The 23464-nt window shown below is 45.7% G+C and overlaps 1 protein-coding gene across 1 annotated transcript; it reads right to left on the bottom strand.

Moving 5' to 3' along the window:
- Positions 1–2108: 2108 nt before the first annotated feature.
- On the bottom strand, positions 2109–5698 carry LOC123156836 (probable LRR receptor-like serine/threonine-protein kinase At4g37250). Its single transcript, XM_044575023.1, has 2 exons — positions 3410–5698; positions 2109–3139 (listed from the first exon to the last, which is right to left on the bottom strand). The coding sequence occupies exons 1-2, from the start codon at positions 5322–5324 to the stop codon at positions 2418–2420; spliced, it is 2637 nt and encodes an 878-aa protein (XP_044430958.1). The 5' UTR covers positions 5325–5698; the 3' UTR covers positions 2109–2417.
- Between the last annotated feature and the right edge of the window lie 17766 nt (positions 5699–23464).

Raw genomic sequence — 23464 nt, 5'->3', positions numbered from 1 at the left:
CCTCCACAGATTACTCCCTCGGTCATATTCTCGTAGTGCTTAGGCGAAGCCCTGCACGGATCACTTCACCATCACCGTCACCACGCCATCGTGCTGCCGAACTCATCTATTTCCTCGACACTTTGTTGGATCAAGAGTTCGAGGGACATCAATGAGATGAACGTGTGCAGAACTCAGAGGTGTCGTACGTTCGATGCTTGATCAGTTGGAACGAGAAGAAGTTCGACTACATTGACCGCGTTGTCAAATGCTTTCGCTTTTGGTCTACGAGGGTATGTAGACACACTCTCCCCCTCTTGTTGCTATGCATCTCCTAGATAGATCTTGCGTGGGAGTAAGATTTTTTTTGAAATTGCACGCTACCTTTCCCAACAGGTCGAAGGCCAGCAGATTTGCAAAACCGCCCCAGGAGTCTAGTATGTGGCGCAGAATCAGGGACTTCGACAATGACTGTTGGATTGGAGATCCAATGACCTAGGTGTCGTGGGAAGACATATTTTCTAGCATGTATGGCATAATAAACCCACATTATGCCTTCCCTCCAACTCAACGATATCACTTGGGTCCATCCAATTCAAATCTTTCCTCACTGGTTTCAAGACCTCGGCATAGCTAGGACTACTCTCAAACACCATGTCAAGCTCATCCGGGTCCTGTTCAATGTTGCCTTTCAAAGAGGCGTCTTTTTCCACGTGATGAACATAAACACATGTTCTTCTCATCTCTAGAAGAATTAAAACAACACAACATAACATACATTCCATAAGTACTCATCCGAAGATTAATACAAAATATAAAGCCCTAACATAGATATGAAACAACAGCCCTAACCCCACTTAACAATAACCATAAGCATAACCCTAAGATACTAACAACCCTAACCCTAACCCCAACATAACAACACCCATAACCCTAACCCTAACATACTAAGAAGCCTAACCCTAGAAAATTGGCAAACAAACATCTCATATTTCCATACAAATTTCAAAATCCATGAAAAACTAGGGCTTGGCCAAACTAGCAAGAAATGAGCAAATGCGAGCATTTTTTGGATGAAAACGAAGGGATCGGAGGAGATTACCTAGAGGGAGGGATTGGGTTTGAAATCCATGGAGAAAACCTTCAGATCTGCAAAATTTGGGGAAGAATTTGTGACTGGGAGAGAGGGGAAATCGCGGGTGAGAGAGATATGGTGGGGGTTGGGCTGAGGGGTTGTGTGGGTGTTGGGAGGGGGGCCAGCACGGGCCCTGTTAACAGAATGTGCAGCGCCTAACTGCTAGGCGTTGCACATTACATGTGTGGCGCCTATTTGCTAGGCGCTGCACGGCTGGGTGTGGGCCGGGGCCTGGCCCAGGTGTGCCACGCTGGGCAGATGTGCAGCGCCTGCAGAGTGTATTGTGGATCCTGTCTGCCGGACGCTACAGAAAAGGGTGAGCTGCGTAAAAAAATTTCAAACACGGTTCAGTTTGTGAAATACTTTCGTCCACACGTCAGATTTGTCATTTTTTGCCTGTTTTTTACATCCACACATGGTGTGAGATGTGGTAAGCTGATGCCACTCACTAAAACAGTGTAGTAACTTACACACTGATTCTTGCAGACTAATTCATGATTAGCATTGATGGTGCAGCAGAGATTTGCTAGCCTGTCTGTCCACCTCCAGCCACCTTGATCTGTTCTAGTTGTGCCACCACTGCCATACCACAAATGCTGAAGATTCCTGGGAAAAAGAAGAGAACATGTATTCCTGCCATACCAAAAATGCTTAAGATTCTTGGGAAAAAGAAGAGAACATGGGAGTGGACAGGTTGCTCTCAACATCCATTGTCACCATGTGTGGATCAAATGTGTGTACTGCCACTGATCCTAGCTCTAAACTGAAGGACACGATTTTTTTTCAGAGCAAATGTACTATCAGAAGTGAGGGGAGTAGAGCACACTGGATCAGTACTCATCTTCCTCTAATCACTCTTGGCCACATGGGTTATCCAGGGCACTTAGCATCTGATTCGAGGTCAAGTGCACAAGACACGGCTCCCGGTTTACATGCTCTAGACTAGACAATCAACTCCGCATCACCCAACACAAAGTTGCTTCCTTTCTCCCCACGATCAAGAAAAATAAAGTCGCTTCCCTTCTCTAAATCTAAGCAAAAAAAGAAGAAGCAAAGAGAAAGTTTCTTCCAATTCCAGGAGCCATGGCACCACCGAACAGAGCTTGCAACAAACAGCGATCTCGTGCTGTAACAATGGCATTTCAGTCAGAGCAGATCATGGCAGGGCAGAGCATGAAACCGCAAGCTTGAAAAAAGGGGTCGGTTAATCACGCGAAGATCAAAAATTAGTGACGCAAATCTACAGAGAGTAGTAAAAGATCATCCAGGTTGCACTGCTATCCTACAATTTATTGCCGGGCAATCAGTAAGGAGGAGTTTCAATGGCGGAGGAGGCGGAGGAGGGCGTGGGTTGTATTCTGTCGAGGAGCGCGGCGGCGTCGCGCATGGCGGGCCGCTTGCCGGGCGCCATGGCGCAGCAGGCGAAGGCGAGCCGGAAGCAGCCGAGCAGCGCGTCCTCGCCGCCGGCGTCGGCGGCCTCGCCGCGGAGCGTGGGGTCGGCCATCCGCAGCACGCGGCCGCGCTGCTCGTCGACGGCGCCGGCGTGCCACTGGCAGAGCTCCACCTCCGAGTAGACGCGGCCCGAGAGCAGCTCCAGGAGCACCATGCCGAAGGAGTAGACGTCCCACTTGGCGTTGGGCCGCAGGCTCTTGAGGCACTCGGGCGCCTGGTACGGCGGCGGTGCCGACGCCGCCGGGCTGGCCCCCGGGCCCGCGCCGCCGGGCATCTGGGAGAGGTCCGGCAGGCTGCTGGTGGAGTGCATGGAGCGCTTGCTCCCGAACAGCCGCGCCGACGCGCCGCCGCCGCCGCCCCGGCCGGCCGCGGCCTCGCCGGACAGCAGCCGGTCCAGCCCCAGGTCGCCCACCAGCGGCTCCATGTCGGCGCCAAGCAGGATGTTGCTGGGCTTCACGTTGCCGTGCACGCCCTTCTTGTCGTGGATGAATGCCAGCCCCCGCGCCACCCCGCGCGCAATCCGCAGCCGCGCCTCCAGGTTCAGGTGCATCGGCGACGCCGCGCCGAACCGCCCTGCAATCCAACACATGAAAATCTATCAATAGCTGCTGTAAATTTTAGGTACTGATGGTAACAATCAAGAAAGAGTTACTGCTAAAAGTGGCCATTAGTGCCAAATTATGATGAATCATGACCCTTGTCCCGACCCAATTAACTCATATTGATTTACAGCACTACTAATTTGTGCAAATTAAGGTTGAACAATTTCGTGGAAATTAAGGTTGAACAATGAAAAAGGGAGAATAAAAACTTGTAATGGCAATGGAGTGGAGCAGGGCTTACGGGTGAAGGCGACGTTGGCGAGGCTGCCGTTGGCGGCGTAGTCGTGGATGAGGAGCTTCTCGTCGGCGCCCCAGTAGAAGCCCCGGAGCCGGAGGATGTTGGGGTGCCGGAACCGGGCGACGGCGCGGACCTGCGCCTCGAAGTCCTTGAGCTTGTCGGCGCCGCCGCTCTCGCCGATGCGCCGCACGGCCAGCGCCGTGCCGTCGGCCAGCACCGCCTTGTACACGATGCTCGACCCGGTGGCGCCCAGGATGTAGGCCGACGCCTTGAGCAGCGTCTCCATCTCCAGCTCGCCGTCGCCGCCGTCCACCGTCACCAGCGTCGCCGGCGCCGGCGCCTGCTGCTGCTGCTCGTGCTTGTTCTTGCTGTGGTGCTGCGGGGTGCCCCACCCGATGTAGCTCCCGGCTCTTTTCTTGGTGTCCTCGCCGCCGCCGTCGTCGGACGCCGCGTCGGATGACGATGCCGAGCAGTCGGAGCTGTCCGAGCCGTCGTTCTTGCCGCCACCAATGCAGCATCCAATCGACGTGGAAGTTTTTTCTTCTTTCGCTCCGGCGACGCTCAATGCCTTGGCTCCGCCGCCGATGCCCTTGTGCTGCGGCGCCGTCGGGTTCTCCTCCCGCCGCTGCCGCCGCTTCTTCCTGATGTGGTAGACGTACATGAAGAGCATGAAGAGGAGCCCTACGCCGGCGAGGTCGCCGGCCACGATGGCGAGGATCACCAGAGGTTTGAGCTTCCCCTGCCCGCCGCGCGGGGCCTGGGCCTCGGGGGAGCCCGGCGGCGCCCGTGCCGCGCTCTTGGGGATGGCCGCGAAGGCCGGCGGCGAGTCGGTGGCGTTGGGCGGGTTGGAGAGCGACGACGGGATGGAACACGCGTGCTTCAGCGGCGGGCCGCACAGCCCCGGGTTGCCCTCGTACGCCGACGCCGGCTGCGCGGCGAAGGGCCCGGCCGGCGGGACCGCGCCGGTGAAGTTATTGTTGGACAGATCCACCGACGTGTTGGCCGGCACGACGTCGGACAGGTCGGCCGGGAGCGCGCCGGTGAGGCTGTTGGACGAGACATTCAGGAACCTGAGCTGCGTCCCGCCGAAGTCCGCCGGGAGCGCGCCCCTGAAGTAGTTGTTGCTCAGGTCCACGACCTCCAGCCCGCCGAGCCCGCCGGCGGGGAGCTCGCCGGCGAGGTAGTTGTTCGCTAGCCCCAGCACGGCGAGCCCAGGCGCCCTGAGGAGCGAAGCAGGGAGCCAGCCGGCGAGCGCGTTGTCGGAGAGGTTGAGCTCCTGGAGCCCGCGCGCGTAGGACGCGTCCGGGAGCGCGCCGGAGAGGTCGTTGCCGGCGAGCGAGAGCACGCGGAGCTCGGTGGCGTTGAGCAGCAGCGCGGCGGGGAGGGTGCCGTTGAGGCCGTTCCCGGAGAGGTCGAGGTGGCGCAGGTGCTCGACGCGGGCCAGCTCGGCGGGGAGCGACCCGGAGAGCTGCGCGCCGGGGAGGACGAGGCCGATGACCCGCGACACCGTGGCCGCCGCCATCGACGCGTTGAGACCCAGCAGCGTGCCGTTCGCCCTGCCGCCGGCGAGCGTGCTGAAGTTGCCGTTCCCGCTCCCGCTGCCGTCGGCGGCGGAGACGGAGGTGAGGTTGACCGTGGAGGCCTGTTGGGGCTGCGGGAAGCCGTTGCAGATGACGCCGTTCCAGGCGCAGGCGGAGTCGTCGGAGTAGCTCCAGCCGCGGAGCGCGCCGAGCGGGTCGGCGGTGACCGCGCGCCGGAAGGCCATGAGCAGCTCCCCGTCCGCGTCCAGCCCGGTGGCCCCGCGGCCGCACAGCGCGAGCACCAGCAGCAGCAGAGAGAAGGCGCACTTCAAGCTCACCGCCCCAGCGCCAGCACAAACTCCTGCGCCGCTGCCGCCGCCGCGCCTCCTCCCCTCCATTGCAAAGTAATTAGCAGTCAGTCCTCCAGCACCGGCAACGGGACGGCATGGGAATGGCAGGGAAAGCTCGTCCGAGTCGAGCCGGAGCGGCAGGTCGGCAGGCTGGTCGGTTGACCCGGCCCGGCCGGCTGCGGGTGGAGTAGAGTGGGGAGGAAGGAGGGGAGTGGGAGGAGGCAGCGGCAGGCGTAGCAGTGGGAGGTTGGCAATGGCATGTGAGGGCGAGGCGGAATAAAGAAGGGGGTGGATGGGAGGGCGAGGCGATGAGGTGGTGGGCCGGTGGGTGGGGGATTTTTACTCCTGCTAGTGGTAGGAGGTGATGAAAATGGGTGGAAACGGGCGAGGGGACGCCGTTTGCGGCCGCAGATCCGCCATTGCCGTGGCCCCCTCCCCGGCAGGGAGGAGGAAGGAGGCCGCGATAAAAATTCGAGTTTTGGGGCGTGAGCCCGCCGGGAGAGCAGAGCAGTGCACAGGTCGTTTTCGGGGGCGTGACGCCTACGACGATCCGTGGATCGAGCATCCATGCATCATGCATGTGATGTGGTGGCCTCGTCAAGCGCGACGTTGAGTCGCAACCGAATCGCCAGCCCGCCATGCCTCCCTCCCTCCATCGCGGACGATTTTTTTTTCGAGAAAATTTCCGATTTCAATCATGGCAGTACAACAAATACCAAAAATAATAGATATTACATCCAGATCCGTAGACCACCTAGCGACAACTACCAGCACTGAAGCGAGTCGAAGGCGCGCCGCCGTCATCGCCCCTCCATCGCCGGAGTCGGGCACAACCTGTTGTAGTAGACAGTCGGGAAGTCGTCGTGCTAAGGCCCCGTAGGACCAGCGCACCAGAACAGCAACCGCCGCAGATGAAGAATAACGTAGATCAGAAAAATCCAATCAGAAGACACACGAACGTAGACGAACAACGACGAGATCCGAGCAATTTCATCAAAGATAGACCCGCCGGAGACACACCTCCACACGCCCACCAACGATGCTAGACGCATCGCCGGAACGGGGGCTAGGCGGGGAGACCTTTATTCCATCTTCAGGGAGCCGCCGCCATCTCGTCTTCCTGAGCAGGACACAAACCCTAGCAAAACTGAAAGAAACGATTAAAAACGGAGCCCTCCCGCCGACCCTTGCCGAGATCCACGGCGCCCCCATGGCCCTAAGGCCATCGGAGAGGAGGCGGACCTGCGGCGGCTGCGGCGGGAGGCAAAAACCCTACCTTTTTGTGAAGAAGAAAAATCAAGTGAAATTGTCCGCGATGGTTGTTGCTATATAGGCAAAAACCCTAGCTTTTCTTCTTCATGGTTGTTGCTATATATGTTTTCAATAAAGATTGTTCAGTAGCTGATTTTCTCCTCAACAACGATGGTTCTGCTGATCCCCAATCGGTTTCTACAAAATGCAACTTTGGTTCAGTAAAAGGTGCAACTTACGGGGTTTTTTTTGAAAATTTAACTGCCTGAAAAGATAGAAGTTAAACTTTTTGTTAAACAACGCTGCACTTTTGAAAATCGACCGATACGTTGAAATGATCCCTACCAACCGAGATTCAAAACTTAGCATAAATCCAAATTGATCATGTGTGTCGTCGAGAATTCGATGGTCATGTCATGGTATACTCCAGACATTGCTCGACGCACGGCAAGACATATCAACAAGATTTAAACATCGGTGCAGCTTGTCGATCAAGGATTCGACATTGTTTCACCAAGATTGCACTACAAGAAATATGTCAACTAGTGACCTTCTGCTAGTGACCCTGAAATTTTTTGTCATAGATCTATGACCATTTGAGACTAATTGGTCAAAAGCTGTTCGGGGGGCTCCAAACCCTAAACCATCGCGACCATTTTGGTCAGAAAGGTCGTAATTTCCTTACACGAAATGGTCACAAAGCAAACAGTGCTCGTCTGCTACCTTATTTCTAGTTGTTAACGACCAATATAGATGATCATAGCCTTGTAGATTATGGTGGGTTGTGATGACTAGGCGCCATCTCATCAGTTTTGCCTATGTGTCATGTCCATGTGTCAATTTTTGCCCTAAGATGTGAAGCAACCTATATTTCCGATATTCCAAAAATTCCCAAAAAATTCTCATAAATTGTTTGGATCATATCTTCATGAAATATGTCAAAACCCTTCCGTGCCTAGTTCAAAAATAAGTCAACAATATTCATTTTCCTATTCTGTTCAAAGCAGCACTTTGTGAAGGAAGTGTTATTTATATATTCTTGATTTCCCTAAAAAATTGTGAAGACATTCTTCTTAGTATATGATCATCCTCAGCCAAAACTCACGCTCATTAGACATGTGCATTTCCCGTACCACTAATCAAACACTTGGCTGCTAATTCATTTTTGAGCATAGTTCGGTCTCCTCATGAGAATCTTATATTATAATTTTCTTCCTAGCACCTACCTGGGGAGTGACCAACCCACTAGACATACCTAGGCCACCCAAAACGCATGGCAGCGCCACGGTCACGCGGTGACCACGCGGCGGGCATGCGAACTTATGCGCTCTAGAGTTGGGGCCCTCGTCCACCGTCCAAACCTCGATGTCTCGCCATCAAACCATGTATTTTTTATTAAATAGATACTTATTTACCTAGAAATGATTTTTGAAAAAAATAAAGAGCAAACTATGAGGCACCTGCAGTTCAAATTTGACCCGCTTTCAGCTGAATCAACGGAAGTTTTATTTTTCACCACAGGTGGATCAAAACTTTTGACACCCAACCATTTTGTCAATTGTGCATTATATATGGCCTACTATTTTATAAAATGTATTAGGTTCAATTTTGCAACAAATATATGGTAGGTCATTCACAAGAAAACTCATTTTGGGCACTCGAAAAAATGGAAAATGATTTTTTTGTCCAAAGAAAATGAAAACTTCCTTAGGCAACATTGTTTGTCATTCCAAGATGCACCCTTGTGCACGATATGAGGCCATTTAAACAAACTATGCCATGAATGTGGCCATAAGATCGATCATTTGGCTTGAAAGCCTTGAATCTTCACACATGATAGCTCATTTCTGAGAACACTTTTTAAAAATAATTGCCGTATTACTAGTTTATTATTTTTTCTGGAAACTTGCTCACATATAATGACACAATGCGGAGGCTTTCCAATTTTTTGATTTTTTTGAATTTTTTATGCCAGTTTCAAAATGCGGTCAAAATGGCGGGAATGACCGTTCCTAGCTAGTTGTTGAATCTTGTAATTTTTTTGGTGTTTCTCTGATTAAATAGATACTTATGTACCTAGAAATGATTTTTGGAAAAAAATAAAGAGCAAACTATGAGGCACCTGCAGTTCAAATTTGACCCGCTTCCAGCTGAATCGACGGGAATTTGTATTTTTCACCAGAGGTGGATCAAAACTTTTGACACCCAACCACTTTGTCAATTGTGCATTATATATGGCCTAGTATTTTATATAATTTATTAGGTCCAATTTTGCAACAAATATATGGTAGGTCATTCACATGAAAACTCATTTTGGACACTCGAAAAAATGGAAAATGATTTTTTCGTCGAAAGAAAAATGAAAACTTCTTTAGGCAACATTGTTTGTCATTCCAAGATGCACCCTTGTGCATGATATGAGGCCATTTGAACAAACTATGCCATGAATGTGACCATAAGGTTGATCATTTGGCTTGAAAGCCATGAATCTTCACACATGATAGCTCATTTCTGAGAACACTTTTTAAAAATAATTACCGTATTACAAGTTTATTATTTTTTCTGGAAACTTGGTCACATATAATGACACAATGCGGAGGTTTTCCAATTTTTTGATTTTTTTTGAATTTTTTATGCCAGTTTCAAAATGCGGTCAAAACAGCGGGAATGCCTGTTCCTAGCTAGTTTTTGAATCTTGTAAATTTTTTTGGTGTTTCTCTGATTAAATAGATACTTATGTACCTAGAAATGATTTTTGGAAAAAAATAAAGAGCAAACTACGAGGTAGCTACAGTTCAAATTTGACCCGCTTCCAGCTGAATCAGCGGGAATTTGTCTTTTTCAACAGAGGTGGATTAAAACTTTTGACACCCAACCATTTTGTCAATTGTGCATTATATATGGCCTAGTCTCTACTACCTAAAAGAAACATAGTGTTCCGTTTCCCCTCTTACGTTCGCCCCTCTTCGTCCAACCTCTCGTACGATCCCTTCCACCCCGTAGCGATTTTCTTTCCCCCACCCACACCGGTTTTCTAGCGAATGTTTCGTCCGCGACGTACTCTTCCTCCCCTCCGGTTTTCTATCGCTCCCACAAGAAAAAAACCTTAAGCCCAGCGGTCTCCCTCCCGCACCATAGATTCTGCTGAATTAGGTTAATCTGTATCACCATCCTTGTTCATCACGCTGTGACCGCCGCTGCCTCTACCCCTCTGATGGGCACCACCTCCCGCACTACCGGGCGTCATTGCAGGTTGCCGCCTTGCTGCCCGTGGCCGCTGACGACGGGGAGAAGGAGGTGGGTAGGGAGGGGAGAACCAGGGCAAAACCAACGAGGAGCAGCAAGGCATCGTGGATTACATCAGGTGAGAGAGACTTCCTGGTTCTCGTCGTGGGCCTCGTGGCATGTTTTGAGTTTCATATATGTGAGAGAGTCTTGCTGTTTCTTGTGGACAGCGAGATGTATGCTATTCAAATAGGTTGCTCTAGACGTTGCATGCATATCTTGTAGTTTTGTGGCAAACTTATTCTACGACTCTGGCAGGATGTGGCATTTTGTGCATGCGGTATTAATACATGATTAGGTTGTTTCTGCCAATTGAAGTCTTATATGGCTCGGTGCCTGGGTTCTAGTGTGAGTAAAATGATTAGAGCAATACCAATTTCAACGCTTGCTCCTTCTTCACCTTTTTGAGCTTTCTCTCAGCTTTTAGTACTGTAGTCATTTGCCACCAGTGTGGGACAATAATAGAACAAATTTATTCACACTAAAATTGCCCGTAATAGAATTTAAAACTATTACATAAGTGGATAACGGAACAAAAAGCCTATGATCAGTTAACCTGACGGAGTACATAATTTATAGTCTGCAAGGCAGAGTTCATTGTCTCAGCAGTTCATGATTTTTCACTCCTCCGATTGTAATAACTTTTAGTAAGATGTATGACATTCCTCAAAACTGAAAGTGACAAATCATGCACACATTTGATGAATTTAACTTCAAGCTGATAAGTAATCACTTGGTACAAACAAAGAACAAGCTATAATAGGTAGCCAACACTTGATTGGCGGTTACTATATATGTGTTGTGGCATGAAAAAGATATATGGCGTGATCTGTCTCGAGTTCTCAATTTGATTCAGAGAATCTCATGGATGGGAGCGAGAAGCATGATCCTTGTGCATATTTTACATATCTCCTGGGAGTTATGGCTTACTATATTTCTTAGAACTGTGTGTCATAATATATTTTTCAGTTGTTCATCAATGTTGGCGATATATTCATAGTTACTAGCTTTGGTTGGGCTAAGGTTTTCCTCGGGATCCTTCATACGAGAATGTAATTCTATTGTGGATCGGAGGAGCTCCGGGGAAGATTGGCACCTTGAAGTGCCCCTCGACATGGTAGAAAGGATATGATGTGAAAGGTGCTCAAGGAGGCGGTAAGTTTAGTCGCCATTTTTTGAAGTGTGATCTTCCATTTTTCAAGTTACTTTATCTCTGTAGTGTGGACTATACTAACTTTTATGACACATGTTCATGTGTAGTATGCTAATTGCACTTTTGATGGCCAATCATTGCAAAAAAAGGAAGTAATGCAAACATGAAAATGAGAACTATGGGCATAAAACTTCGGATTGGGATGGTCTTACTGGAGTCAGAGGAAGAAGAAAGGGAATGTTGGGAGAGAGTAGCGACATGTAAGTGGGTATAAGAGGAGGAGGAGCACAAGGAGGAGGCTTGTCGGTAAAAAAGAAATCGACAATTTTGCCTCATGTGCATGAGAATCCTCATGACATAAGAATGTGCATGAGAATCCTAATGACATAAGTAAGTCATCATTGATACCGAACCACAAAAAGTGACTTGCTAGGAAAAAAGAAATCGATAATTCCACCTGATGTGCATGAGAATCCTAACGATATATGTTAGACATGATTGGTATTGAAATACTAGAATATGCCCCGTTGCAACGCACGGGCAATTTCCTAGTATTTTATAAAATCGATTAGGTCCAATTTTGCAACATATATATGGTATGTCCTTCACAAGAAAACTCGTTTTGGGCACTCGAAAAAATGGAAAATGATTTTTTCGTCCAAAGAAAATGAAAACTTCCTTCGGCAACATTGTTTGTCATTCCAAGATGCACCCTTGTGCACGATATGAGGCCATTTGAACAAACTATGCCATGAATGTGGCCATAAGATTGATCATTTGGCTTGAAAGCCATGAATCTTCACACATGATAGCTCATTTCTGAGAACACCTTTTAAAAATAATTAACGTATTACAAGTTTATTATTATTTTTGGAAACTTGGTCACATATAATGACACAATGCGGAGGTTTTCCAATTTTTTAATTTTCTTAATTTTTTATGCCAGTTTCAAAATGCGGTCGAAACAGCGGGAATGACCGTTCCTAGCTAGTTGTTGAATCTTGTAATTTTTTTGGTGTTTCTCTGATTAAATAGATACTCATGTACCAAGAAATGATTTTTGATAAAATAAAGAGCAAACTACGAGGTAGCTACAGTTCAAATTTGACACGCTTCTAGCTGAATCAGCGGGAATTTGTCTTTTTCACCAAAGGTGGATCAAAACTTTTGACACCCAACCATTTTGTCAATTGTGCATTATATATGGCCTAGTATTTTATAAAATTGAATAGGTCCAATTTTGCAACAAATATATGGTAGGTCCTTCAGAAAAAATCTCATTTTGGGCACTCGAAAAAATGAAAAATGAATTTTTCGTCCAAAGAAAATGAAAACTTCCTTAGGAAACATTGTTTGTCATTCCAAGATGCACCCTTGTGCACGATATGAGGCCATTTGAACAAACTATGTCATGAATGTGGCCATAAGATTGATCATTTGACTTGAAAGCCTTGAATCTTCACACATGATAGCTCATTTCTGAGAACACTTTTTCAAAATAATTACTGTATTACAAGTTTATTATTTTTCTGGAAACTTGGTCAGATATAATGACACAATGCGAAGGTTTTCCAATTTTTTGATTTTTTTTGAATTTTTTATGCCAGTTTCAAATGCGGTCAAAACGGCGGGAATGACCGTTCCTAGCTAGTTGTTGAATCTTGTAATTTTTTTGGTGTTTCTCTAATTAAATAGATAGTTATGTACCTAGAAATGATTTTTGGAAAAAATAAAGAGCAAACTACGAGGTAGCTACAGTTCAAATTTGACCCGCTTCCAACTGAATCAGCGGGAATTTGTCTTTTTCACTAGAGGTGGATCAAAACTTTTGACACCCAACCATTTTGTCAATTGTGCATTATATATGGCCTAGTATTTTATAAATTTGATTAGGTCCAATTTTGCAACAAATATATGTAGGTCCTTCACAAAAAAACTCATTTTGGCACTCGAAAAAATGGAAAATGAATTTTTGGTCCAAAGAAAATGAAAACTTCCTTAGACAACATTGTTTTTCATTCCTAGATGCACCCTTGTGCACGATATGAGGCAATTTGAACAAACTATGCCATGAATGTGGCCATAAGATTGATCATTTGGCTTGAAAGCCTTGAATCTTCACACATGATATCTCTTTTCTAAGAACACTTTTTAAAATAATTACCGTATTACAAGTTTATTATTTTTTCTTGAAACTTGGTCACATATAATGACACAATGCGGAGGTTTTCCAACTTTTTGTTTTTTTTTAATTTTTACGCCCGTTTCAAAATGCGGTCAAAACGGCGAAAATGACCTTTCCTACTTAGTGGTTGAAATTTGGATTTTTTTGTGTGTTTCTCTGATTAAATAGATACTTTTGTACCTAGAAATGATTTTTGAAAAAATAAAGAGCAAACTATGAGGTAGCTGCAGTTCAAATTTGACCCACTTCGAGCTGAATTGACGGAAATTTGTCTTTTTCACGATAGGTGGATCGAAACTTTTGACACCCAACCATTTGGTCAATTGTGCATTAAATATGTCATAGTATTTTTCTTAAAATGAGGTGGTCTTATTTTGCAACAAATATATGATAGGTCCTTAAAAAACATGTTGGACACTCAAAAAATGGAAAATGATTTTTGTGTGCAATGCAAATGAAGACCACAATATCATCATTGTTTGAAATCCTAAGATACACATATGAACACAATATTGGGTCATTTAAACATACAACATGAAGCTAATATGTTGAGTGTTTACCCGAAATAAGAGGGTAAAAAATATAAAAGAAACAAAAGAGAAACAACACAATTACATAAGCTAGACTCTGATTGGTGGAACCACCTGTCACACGGATCGACGACATGGCAGACATCTTACCATCCACTGCTAGCAATCCCACCATCCATCCATCCATCTGAAGAAACCCAACACCAAACCCTACCTTCCTCCCTATCCTCCCTTCTGCCCGCCACCACCCTCTCTCTGCCCGATCCAGATCGTCGCCACCACCCCTCTCTAACCCTACCTTCCCGTCACCGGCGGCGGCGCCCTCCCTCCCTCGCCCTCTCCTCCTCCCCTCCTCACGACCGCCTCCACCACGCCACAAACCCCGGCGACAGCCTCGTGTACATCCCATCATGCTCCCGTCTGGATCACGACGCGGATCCCATCCTCTAATCACGTAGCAGCCCGTGTAGGGTTCCATCCTCCAATCCTCTAATCACGGTGCGGATCCCATCCTCTACGGTGCTCTCCTCTGCTCCGGGATCCATCCATCCACTAGGGTTCTGCGGCCAGATCCGCCATCGCCACAACGGGCCTTTCGGATCCGCACCATCGTCGAGCTGGATCTGTGCCTCGCCGTGCGGCCTCGTCTACCTCCGCGGTCTGGGTTTCGCGAGTCTCCAACAGCGGCGTGGCTCCGGTAGGTCTTTCCCCTCCATCCTCGCTGGGATATACAACAACCACCGCCCCACCCACTCCTCTTCTCCCCTCACCTCACCTTCTTTTCCTTTCCATCCCTGCAGGTTGATACATCTCCGTCGTATCTATAATTTTTGATTGTTCCATGCCAATATTCTACAACTACCATATACTTTTTGGCAACTTTTTATATTATTTTTGGGACTAACATATTGATCAAGTGCCCAGTGCCAGTTCCTATCTGTTGCATGTTTTTTGTTTCGTAGAAACCCAATATCAAACGGAGTCCAAACGGGATAAAAACGGACGGAGATTTTTTTTGGAATATTTACGATTTTCGGGAAGTAAAATCAACGCGAGACGGTGTCCGAGGTGGTCACGAGGTAGGGGGCGCGCCCTACCCCCCAGGCGCGCCCCTGACCCTCGTGGTCTACCCGTAAGGCGGTTGACGCTCTTCTTTTGGCGCAAGAAAGCTAATTTTACGAGAAAGATCTGGGCGAAAGATTCACCCCAATCGGAGTTACGGATCTCCAGATATAAAGGAAACGGTGAAGGGGTAGAATCAGGGAACGCAGAGAACGCAGAAACAGAGAGATAGATCCAATCTCGGAGGGGCTCTCGCCCCTCCCACACCATGGGAGCCAAGGAACAGAGGGGAAACACTTCTCCCATCTAGGGAGGAGGTCAAGGAAGAAGAAGAAGAAGGTGGCCCCTCTCCCGCTTGCTTCCGGTGGCGCCGGAGCGCTGCCGGGGGCCATCATCATCACCGTGATCTTCACCAACACCGTCGCCATCTTCACCAACATCTCCACCAACTCTTCCTCCCTCTATGCAGCGGTGTAACCTCTCTCTTACCCGCTGTAATCTCTACTTAAACATGGTGCTCAACGCTATATATTATTTCCCAATGATGTATGACTATCTTATGATGTTTGAGTAGATCCGTTTTGTCCTATGGGTTAATTAATGATCGTGATTGGTTTCAGTTGCATGTTTTATTATTGGTGCTGTCCTATGGTGCTCTCCGTGTCACGCAAGCGTGAGGGATTCCCGTTGTAGGGTTTGCAATATGTTTATGATTTGCTTATGGTGGGTGGCGTGAGTGACAGAAGCACATACCCGAGTAAGTAGATTGTTTGCGTATGTGATAAAAGGGGACTTGATACGTTAATGCTATGGTTGGGTTTTACCTTAATGAATCTTTAGTAGTTGCGGATGCTTGCTAGAGTTCCAAACATAAGTGCATATGATCCAAGTAGAGAAAGTATGTTAGCTTATGCCTCTCCCTCAAATAGAATTGCAATAGTGATTACCGCTCTAGTTATCAATTGCCTTGGACAAATAACTTTCTCGTAACAAAAAGCTCTCTACTAATATTTACTTTATTGCATCTTTATCTAAACAGCCCCAAGTTTATATTTACATGCTCTTTATTGTCTTGCAAACCTAGCCTTTCACACCTACAAAGTATTTCTAGTTTCACACTTGTTCTAGGTAAAGCGAACGTCAAGCATGCGTTGAGTTGTATCGGTGGTCAATAGAACTTGAGGGAATATTTATTCTACCTTTAGCTCCTCGTTGGGTTCGACACTCTTACTTATCAAAAACTGTTGCGATCTCGTATACTTGCGGGTTATCACAGGTGCGTGGACAGATCGAGGCGCCGGATCCTAGGGCAGGGCGGCTTGGAGGCCTCGCGCAGTTGACGGAGGAAGTGCTCGAGGTGGACCTCAACGCTCGCGCACCCCTCCGAATTCTTCCTCCGCGCCCTGCTTGCTTGCGGCACCTGCATACAGCGCGCAATAGGCGAGCACATCCAAACCACGTTCATTCGTCCATTGATTGATTCAAACACACCATCCTTCAGTACTTACTAAAGTGCTGGAAGAAGTACACCATCAATTTTTAGGCTCCAGTGTTGTGCGAATGAATACACTAGCTTGTGTGTTTCTGCTGCAGTTTGTTTTCCTCTTCTATTTTTTCTTTTAATGGTGCTTGCAGCCTGACAAGATATCTAAATGTATCGGACCGCCCCGAGTCATACTTTTGTAAATAAAGAAGAATATACTGTTTTGTTGTTCTGATGGAATTTGTGAGCTTCATGTCCTCTCCAGCCACTCTCAGTCGGTCGGTCAGTCCAGTTTGGTTTGGTTCCTGGATCGAAGTGATGACATTGGAGGTGGTGCTTTCACAGAATTGTATCTGCAGTTCTGCACAAATCATATATCGAGCACTGTAGTGCTCCTGAAATCCCTTTTGTGCCTGTAATCTTGCTTAATAATGGCAATCCTTGAACATTAGCGCTGTCTAGTTTTTGTCTAGAATTTGTTTCTTTTATGGGTGCTTATGAAATTGAATCCATGTTTAAAGAGTTTGAGGATTTTGATAATGCTTGTTATAGATCTGAAAATTTAGCTATCCTTAAATATTGTTATGAGAATTATGAATATAATGCCTATATTAATGCACTTATTAAGAAAGTCTCCGCTGTCCAAGAAGAGACTAATATTTGGCAGGAATCTATGGAAGAAGAAATTGATGAAACTATTAGCTCATGGGATGAAAAATATGAGGAGGAGAGCGAAGAATAAAAGGAGGAAGAGCGGATTGATCACCCGTGCCCACCTTCTAAATGAGAGTAACTCTTCAACTCATACATTGTTTAATTCCCCTTCGTGCTTACCGAAGGATGATTGTTATGATGACTGCCATGATCCCTATGATTCTCTTGAAATATCCCTTTTTGATGATGCTTGCTATGCTTGTCGCCAAGATGCCAATATGAATTATGCTTATGGAGATGAACTTGCTATAGTTCCTTATGTTAAACATGAAATTGTTGCTATTGCACCCACACATGATAGTCCTATTATTTTTTGAATTCTCCCAACTACACTATATCGGAGAAATTTGTGCTTATTAAGGATTATATTGATGGGTTGCCTTTTACTGTTGCACATGATGATTTTGATAGATATAATATGCATGTGCTTGCTGCTCCTGCTTGCAATTATTATGAGAGAGGAACTATATCTCCACCTCTCTTGTCTCCAACACGATAAAATTGCAAGAAACTGTTTATACTATGCATTGGCCTTTATTTTGTGTGCATGAATTGTTCTTTTATGACATGCCGATGCATAGGAAGAGAGTTAGACTTCGTCATTACATGATATATGTTACTTTGTGCTCATTACTAAATTACAAATCATTGTTAATTAAAATTGGCTTTGATATACCTTGGGATCTGGGTGGATTCATTACTTGAGCACCATATGCCTAGCTTAATGGCTTTAAAGAAAGCGCTGCCAGGGAGACAACCTGGAAGTTTTAGAGAGACATTTATTCCTGTTGAGTGCTTTCGTATAGTTTAAAAACAACAAAAATAAAGAGGGGAACCCAAAACTTTTCAAAAAAGGGAAGTGAAAGTGAGGGAGACGAGCATTGTGAAAGTGGGGGACGTCCTTGAACTTTGTTCATGCCCATGGGAACTTTGTGAATCTTAATTACAGAAACTTTTCAATAAAAATAATTATCCCCTTGTACAATTCCATTGTATTATAAAAATAATGTGCCAAGGTTTGCCTTTAGGATGTTTACAATACTTGTTGGTTTGTACGGTGCAGGACAGAAACTGTGGCTGTAGTGCGTGATTTTACATTTTTACCTGGAATGTCAATTGGTTCTGATTCATTTTGCACTGTCTTTCTATACAACTTTTTTATTTTTCCTAATTTTTGTAGAATTTGTGGGGTAACAGAAGTATGGTGGATGTTCAGATTGCTACAGACTGTTCTGTTTTTGACAGATTCTGTTTTTGATGCATAGTTTGCTTGTTTTGATGAATCTATCAATTTATATCAGTGGATTAAGCCATGGAAAATCTATATTAAAGTAGACACAATGCAAAAACAAAATATGAATTGGTTTTCTACAGTAATTAGAGTGGTGATTTGCTTTATTATACTAAGGGATCTTACCGAGTTTTCTGTTGAAGTTTTGTGTGGATGAAGTGTTCGATGATTGAGAAGGTTTCGATGTGAGAAGAAGGAAGAGAGGCAAGAGCTCAAGCTTGGGGATGCCCGAGGCACCCCAAGTAAATATTCAAGGAGACTCAAGCGTCTAAGCTTGGGGATGCTGGGAAGACATCCCCTCTTTCTTCAACAAATATCAGTATGTTTTCGAATTCGTTTCGTTCATGCATTATGTGCAAGTCTTGGAGCGTCTTTTGCAATTAGGTTTTTATTTTTCTTTTATGCACCATGCTGGTATGAGATGGTCCTTGGTCGATTTGTAGAGTGCTCTATGCACTTCACTTATATCTTTTGAGTATGGCTTTATAGAATGCTTCATGTGCTTCACTTATATCATTTGAAGTTTGGATCGCCTGTTTCTCTTTACATTGACAACCACCATTTGTAGAATGCTCTTTTGCTTCACTTATATTTGTTAGAGTGTGGGCATATCTTTTGTAGAAAGAATTTAAACTCTCTTACTTCACTTATATCTATTTAGAGAGATGACAGGAATTGGTCATTCACATGGTTAGTCATAAAATCCTACATAAACTTGTAGATCGCTGAATATGATATATTTGATTCCTTGCAATAGTTTTGCGATATAAAGATGGTGATATTAGAGTCATGCTAGTGGGTGGTTGTGGATTGTAGAGACACTTGTGTTGAGGTTTGTGATTCCCGTAGCATGCACGTATGGTGAACCGCTTTGTGATGAAGTTGGAGCACAATTTTATTTATTGATTGTCTTCCTTATGAGTAGCGGTCGGGGACGAGCGATGGTCTTTTCCTACCAATCTATACCCCTAGGAGCATGCGCGTAGTACTTTGTTTTCAATGGCTTGTAGATTTTTGCAATAAGTATATGAGTTCTTTATGACTAATTTTGAGTCCATGGATTATACGCACTCTCACCCTTCCATCATTGCTAGCCTCTTCGGTACCGTGCATTGACCTCTCTCACCTCGAGAGTTGGTGCAAACTTCGCCGGTGCATCCAAACCCCGTGATACGATACGCTCTATCACACATAAGCCTCCTTATATCTTCCTCAAAACAGCCACCATACCTACCTATCATGGCATTTCCATAGCCATTCAAAGATATATTGCCATGCAACCTCCATCATCATCATCATATACATGACTTGAGCATTCATTGTCATATTGCCTTGCATGATCGTAAGATAGCTAGCATGATGTTTTCATGGCTTTGTCCGTTTTTTTGATGTCATTGCTACGCTAGATCGTTGCACATCCCGGTACACCACCGGAGGCATTCATGTAGAGTCATATCTTTGTTCTAGATATTGAGTTGTAAGTAAATAAAAGTGTGATGATCATCATTATTAGAACATTGCCCCAGTGAGGAAAGGATGATGGAGACTATGATTCCCCCACAAGTCGGGATGAGACTCCGGACTTTATGAAAAATAAAAGAGGCCAAAGAAGCCCAAATAAAAAAAAGAGGCCAAAGAAGCCCACCAAAAAAATATATAAAAAAATGAGAAAAAAAGAGAGAAGGGGCAATGTTACTATCCTTTTACCACACTTGTGCTTCAGAGTAGCACCATGTTCTTCATAGAGAGAGCCTCCTATGCTTTCACTTTCATATACTAGTGGGAATTTTCATTATAGAACTTGGCTTGTATATTCTGATGATGGGCTTCCTCAAATGCCCGAGGTCTTTATGAGAAAGCAAGTTGGATGCACACCCACTTAGTTTCAGTTTGAGCTTTCATACACTTATAGCTCTAGTGCATCCGTTGCATGGCAATCCCTACTCACTCACATTGATATCTATTGATGGGCATCTCAATAGCCTGTTGATACGCCTAGTCGATGTGAGACTTTCTCCTTTTTTGTCTTCTCCGCATAACCCCCACCATCATATTCTATTCCACCTATAGTGCTATATCCATGGCTCACGCTCATGTATTGCGTGAAAGTTGAAAAAGTTTGAGATTATTAAAGTATGAAACAATTGCTTGGCTTGTCATCGGGGTTGTGCATGATTAAATACTTTGTGTGATGAACATAGAGCAACAGCCAGGCTATATGATTTTGTAGGGATAACTTTCTTTGGCCATGTTGTTTTGAAAAGACATGATTGCTTTATTGGTACGCTCGAAGTGCTATTGTTTTTATGTCAAATGATAGACTATTTCTTTGAATCACTCATGTCTTAATATTCATGCCATGATTAGACATATGATCAAGATTATGCTAGGTAGCATTCCACATCAAAAAATATCTTCTTTATCATTTACCTACTCGAGGACGAGCAGGAATTAAGCTTGGGGATGCTGATATGTCTCCATTGTATCTATAATTTTGGATTGTTCCATGCCAATATTCTACAACTTCCATATACTTTTTGGCAACTTTTTATATTATTTTTGGGACTAACATACTGATCCAGTGCCCAGTGCCAGTTCCTGTCTGTTGCATGTTTTTTGTTTTGCAGAAACCCAATATCAAACGGAGTCCAAACGGGTTAAAAACGGATGGAGATTTTTTTTGGAATATTTATGATTTTCGGGAAGTAAAATCAACGCGAGACGGTGTCCGAGGTGGTCACGAGGTAGGGGGCGCGCCCTACCCCCCCAGGCGCGCCCCTGACCCTCGTGGTCCACCCGTAGAGCGGTTGACGCTCTTCTTTTGGCGCAAGAAAGCTAATTTTACGAGAAAGATCTGGGCGAAAGATTCACCCCAATCGGAGTTACGGATCTCCATATATAAAGGAAACGGTGAAGGGGTAGAATCAGGGAACGCAGAGAACGCAAAAACAGAGAGATAGATCCAATCTCGGAGGGGCTCTCGCCCCTCCCACGCCATGGGAGCCAAGGAATAGAGGGGAAACCCTTCTCCCATCTAGGGAGGAGTCAAGGAAGAAGAAGAATAAGGGGGGCCCTCTCCCCCTTGCTTCCGGTGGCGCAGGAGCGCTGCCGGAGGCCATCATCATCACCGCGATCTTCACCAACACCGCTGCCATCTTCACCAACATCTCCACCAACTCTTCCTCCCTCTATGCAGCGTTGTAACCTCTCTCTTACCCGCTGTAATCTCTACTTAAACATGGTGCTCAACGCTATATATTATTTCCCAATGATGTATGGCTATCTTATGATGTTTGAGTAGATCCGTTTTGTCCTATGGGTTAATTGATGACCGTGATTGGTTTGAGTTGCATGTTTTATTATTGGTGTTGTCCTATGGTGCTCTCCGTGTCGCGCAACTGTGAGGGATTCCCGCTGTATGGTTTGCAATATGTTTATGATTTGCTTATGGTGGATGGCGTGAGTGACAGAAGCACAGACCCGAGTAAGTAGGTTGTTTGCGTATGGGATAAAAGGGGACTTGATACTTTAATGCTATGGTTGGGTTTTACCTTAATAAATCTTTAGTAGTTGCGGATGCTTGCTAGAGTTCCAATCATAATTGCATATGATCCAAGTAGAGAAAGTATGTTAGCTTATGCCTCTCCCTCAAATAGAATTGCAATAGTGATTACCGGTCTAGTTATCAATTGCCTTGGACAAATAACTTTCTCGTAACAAAAAGCTCTCTACTAATATTTACTTTATTGCATCTTTATCTAAACAGCCCCTAGTTTATATTTACATGCTCTTTATTGTCTTGCAAACCTAGCCTTTCACACCTACAAAGTATTTCTAGTTTCATACTTGTTCTAGGTAAAGCGAACGTAAAGCGTGCGTAGAGTTGTATCGGTGGTCGATAGAACTTGAGGGAATATTTATTCTACCTTTATCTCCTCGTTGGGTTCGACACTCTTACTTATTGAAAACTGTTGCGATCCCGTATACTTGCGGGTTATCACAGGTGCGTGGACGGATCGAGGCGCCGGATCCCGGAGCAGGGCGGCTTGGAGGCCTCGCGCAGTTGACGGCGGAAGTGCTCGAGGTGGACCTCAGCACTCGCGCACCGCTCCGAATTCTTCCTCCGCGTCCTGCTTGCTTGCGGCACCTGCATACAACACGCTATAGGTGAGCACATCCAAACCACATTCATTCGTCCATTAATTGATTCAAACACACCATCCTTCAGTACGTACTAAAGTGCTGGAAGAAGTACACCATCAATTTTTGAGGCTTCAATGTTGTGCGAATGAATACACTAGCTTGTGTGTTTCTGCTACAGTTTGTTTTCCTCTTCTATTTTTTCTTTTAATGGTGCTTGCAGCCTGACAAGATATCTCAATGTATCGGACCGCCCCGAGTCACACTTTTGTAACTAAAGAAGAATATATTGTTTTGTTGTTCTGATGGAATTTGTGAGCTTCATGTCCTCTCCAGCCACTCTCAGTCGGTCGGTCAGTCCAGTTTGGTTTGGTTCTTGGATCGAAGTGATGACATTGGAGGTGGTGCTTTCACAGAATTGTATCTGCAGTTCTGCACAAATCATATATCGAGCACTATAGTGCTCCTGAAATCCCTTTTGTGCCTGTAATCTTTTGCTTAATAATGGCAATCCTTGAACATTAGCGCTGTCTAGTTTTTGTGTGCTATCCATCCATCCATCATGCCAGCATGATTTGTTCTCCCGCTTCAGAAAAAGTATGTCTGGTTGCAGCTGTGCAGTCCACACTATCTATCGTTGGTGACCGACACCATTCAACAGTTTAGTTTGGCGACGATTAGTTTGCAGCAAGGAAATCATGGTGAATATACTCTCTCATTACATCACATCCAGCAGCGATGAGCCTGTGAGGATTATATGATGTACTAACAATAGATGTAATTATGATGCCGTTAGCTCTGCAAGTAGACCCTACAGCTGCATCAGAGTGACCTTATTCAGTAGTCTGCGCTCTGAGCATCAAGTTCATAATTGTTATAGTTTAGAACGTCATGTGCTCTATTAAACACCCCTATTGCCGAATTAGAGTGACCCTTCATGTTTTGTATTCTGTTTATACTGTGATTACTCTATCTTAACGCAGTTTCTCACTTCCCAGGTAAACGACTCACTATCATACAGCATCGCGATACCGGATGGGTTCTACTTGATCCGAGGGATGGGCCCCTTTGTGTGGTCGATGTGCACCGACGTG

Source organism: Triticum aestivum, chromosome 7B (genome assembly GCF_018294505.1).
Source record: "Triticum aestivum cultivar Chinese Spring chromosome 7B, IWGSC CS RefSeq v2.1, whole genome shotgun sequence".
Classification (NCBI taxonomy): Eukaryota; Viridiplantae; Streptophyta; class Magnoliopsida; order Poales; family Poaceae; genus Triticum; species Triticum aestivum.
This window is presented reverse-complemented; position numbering and strand designations above follow the sequence as displayed.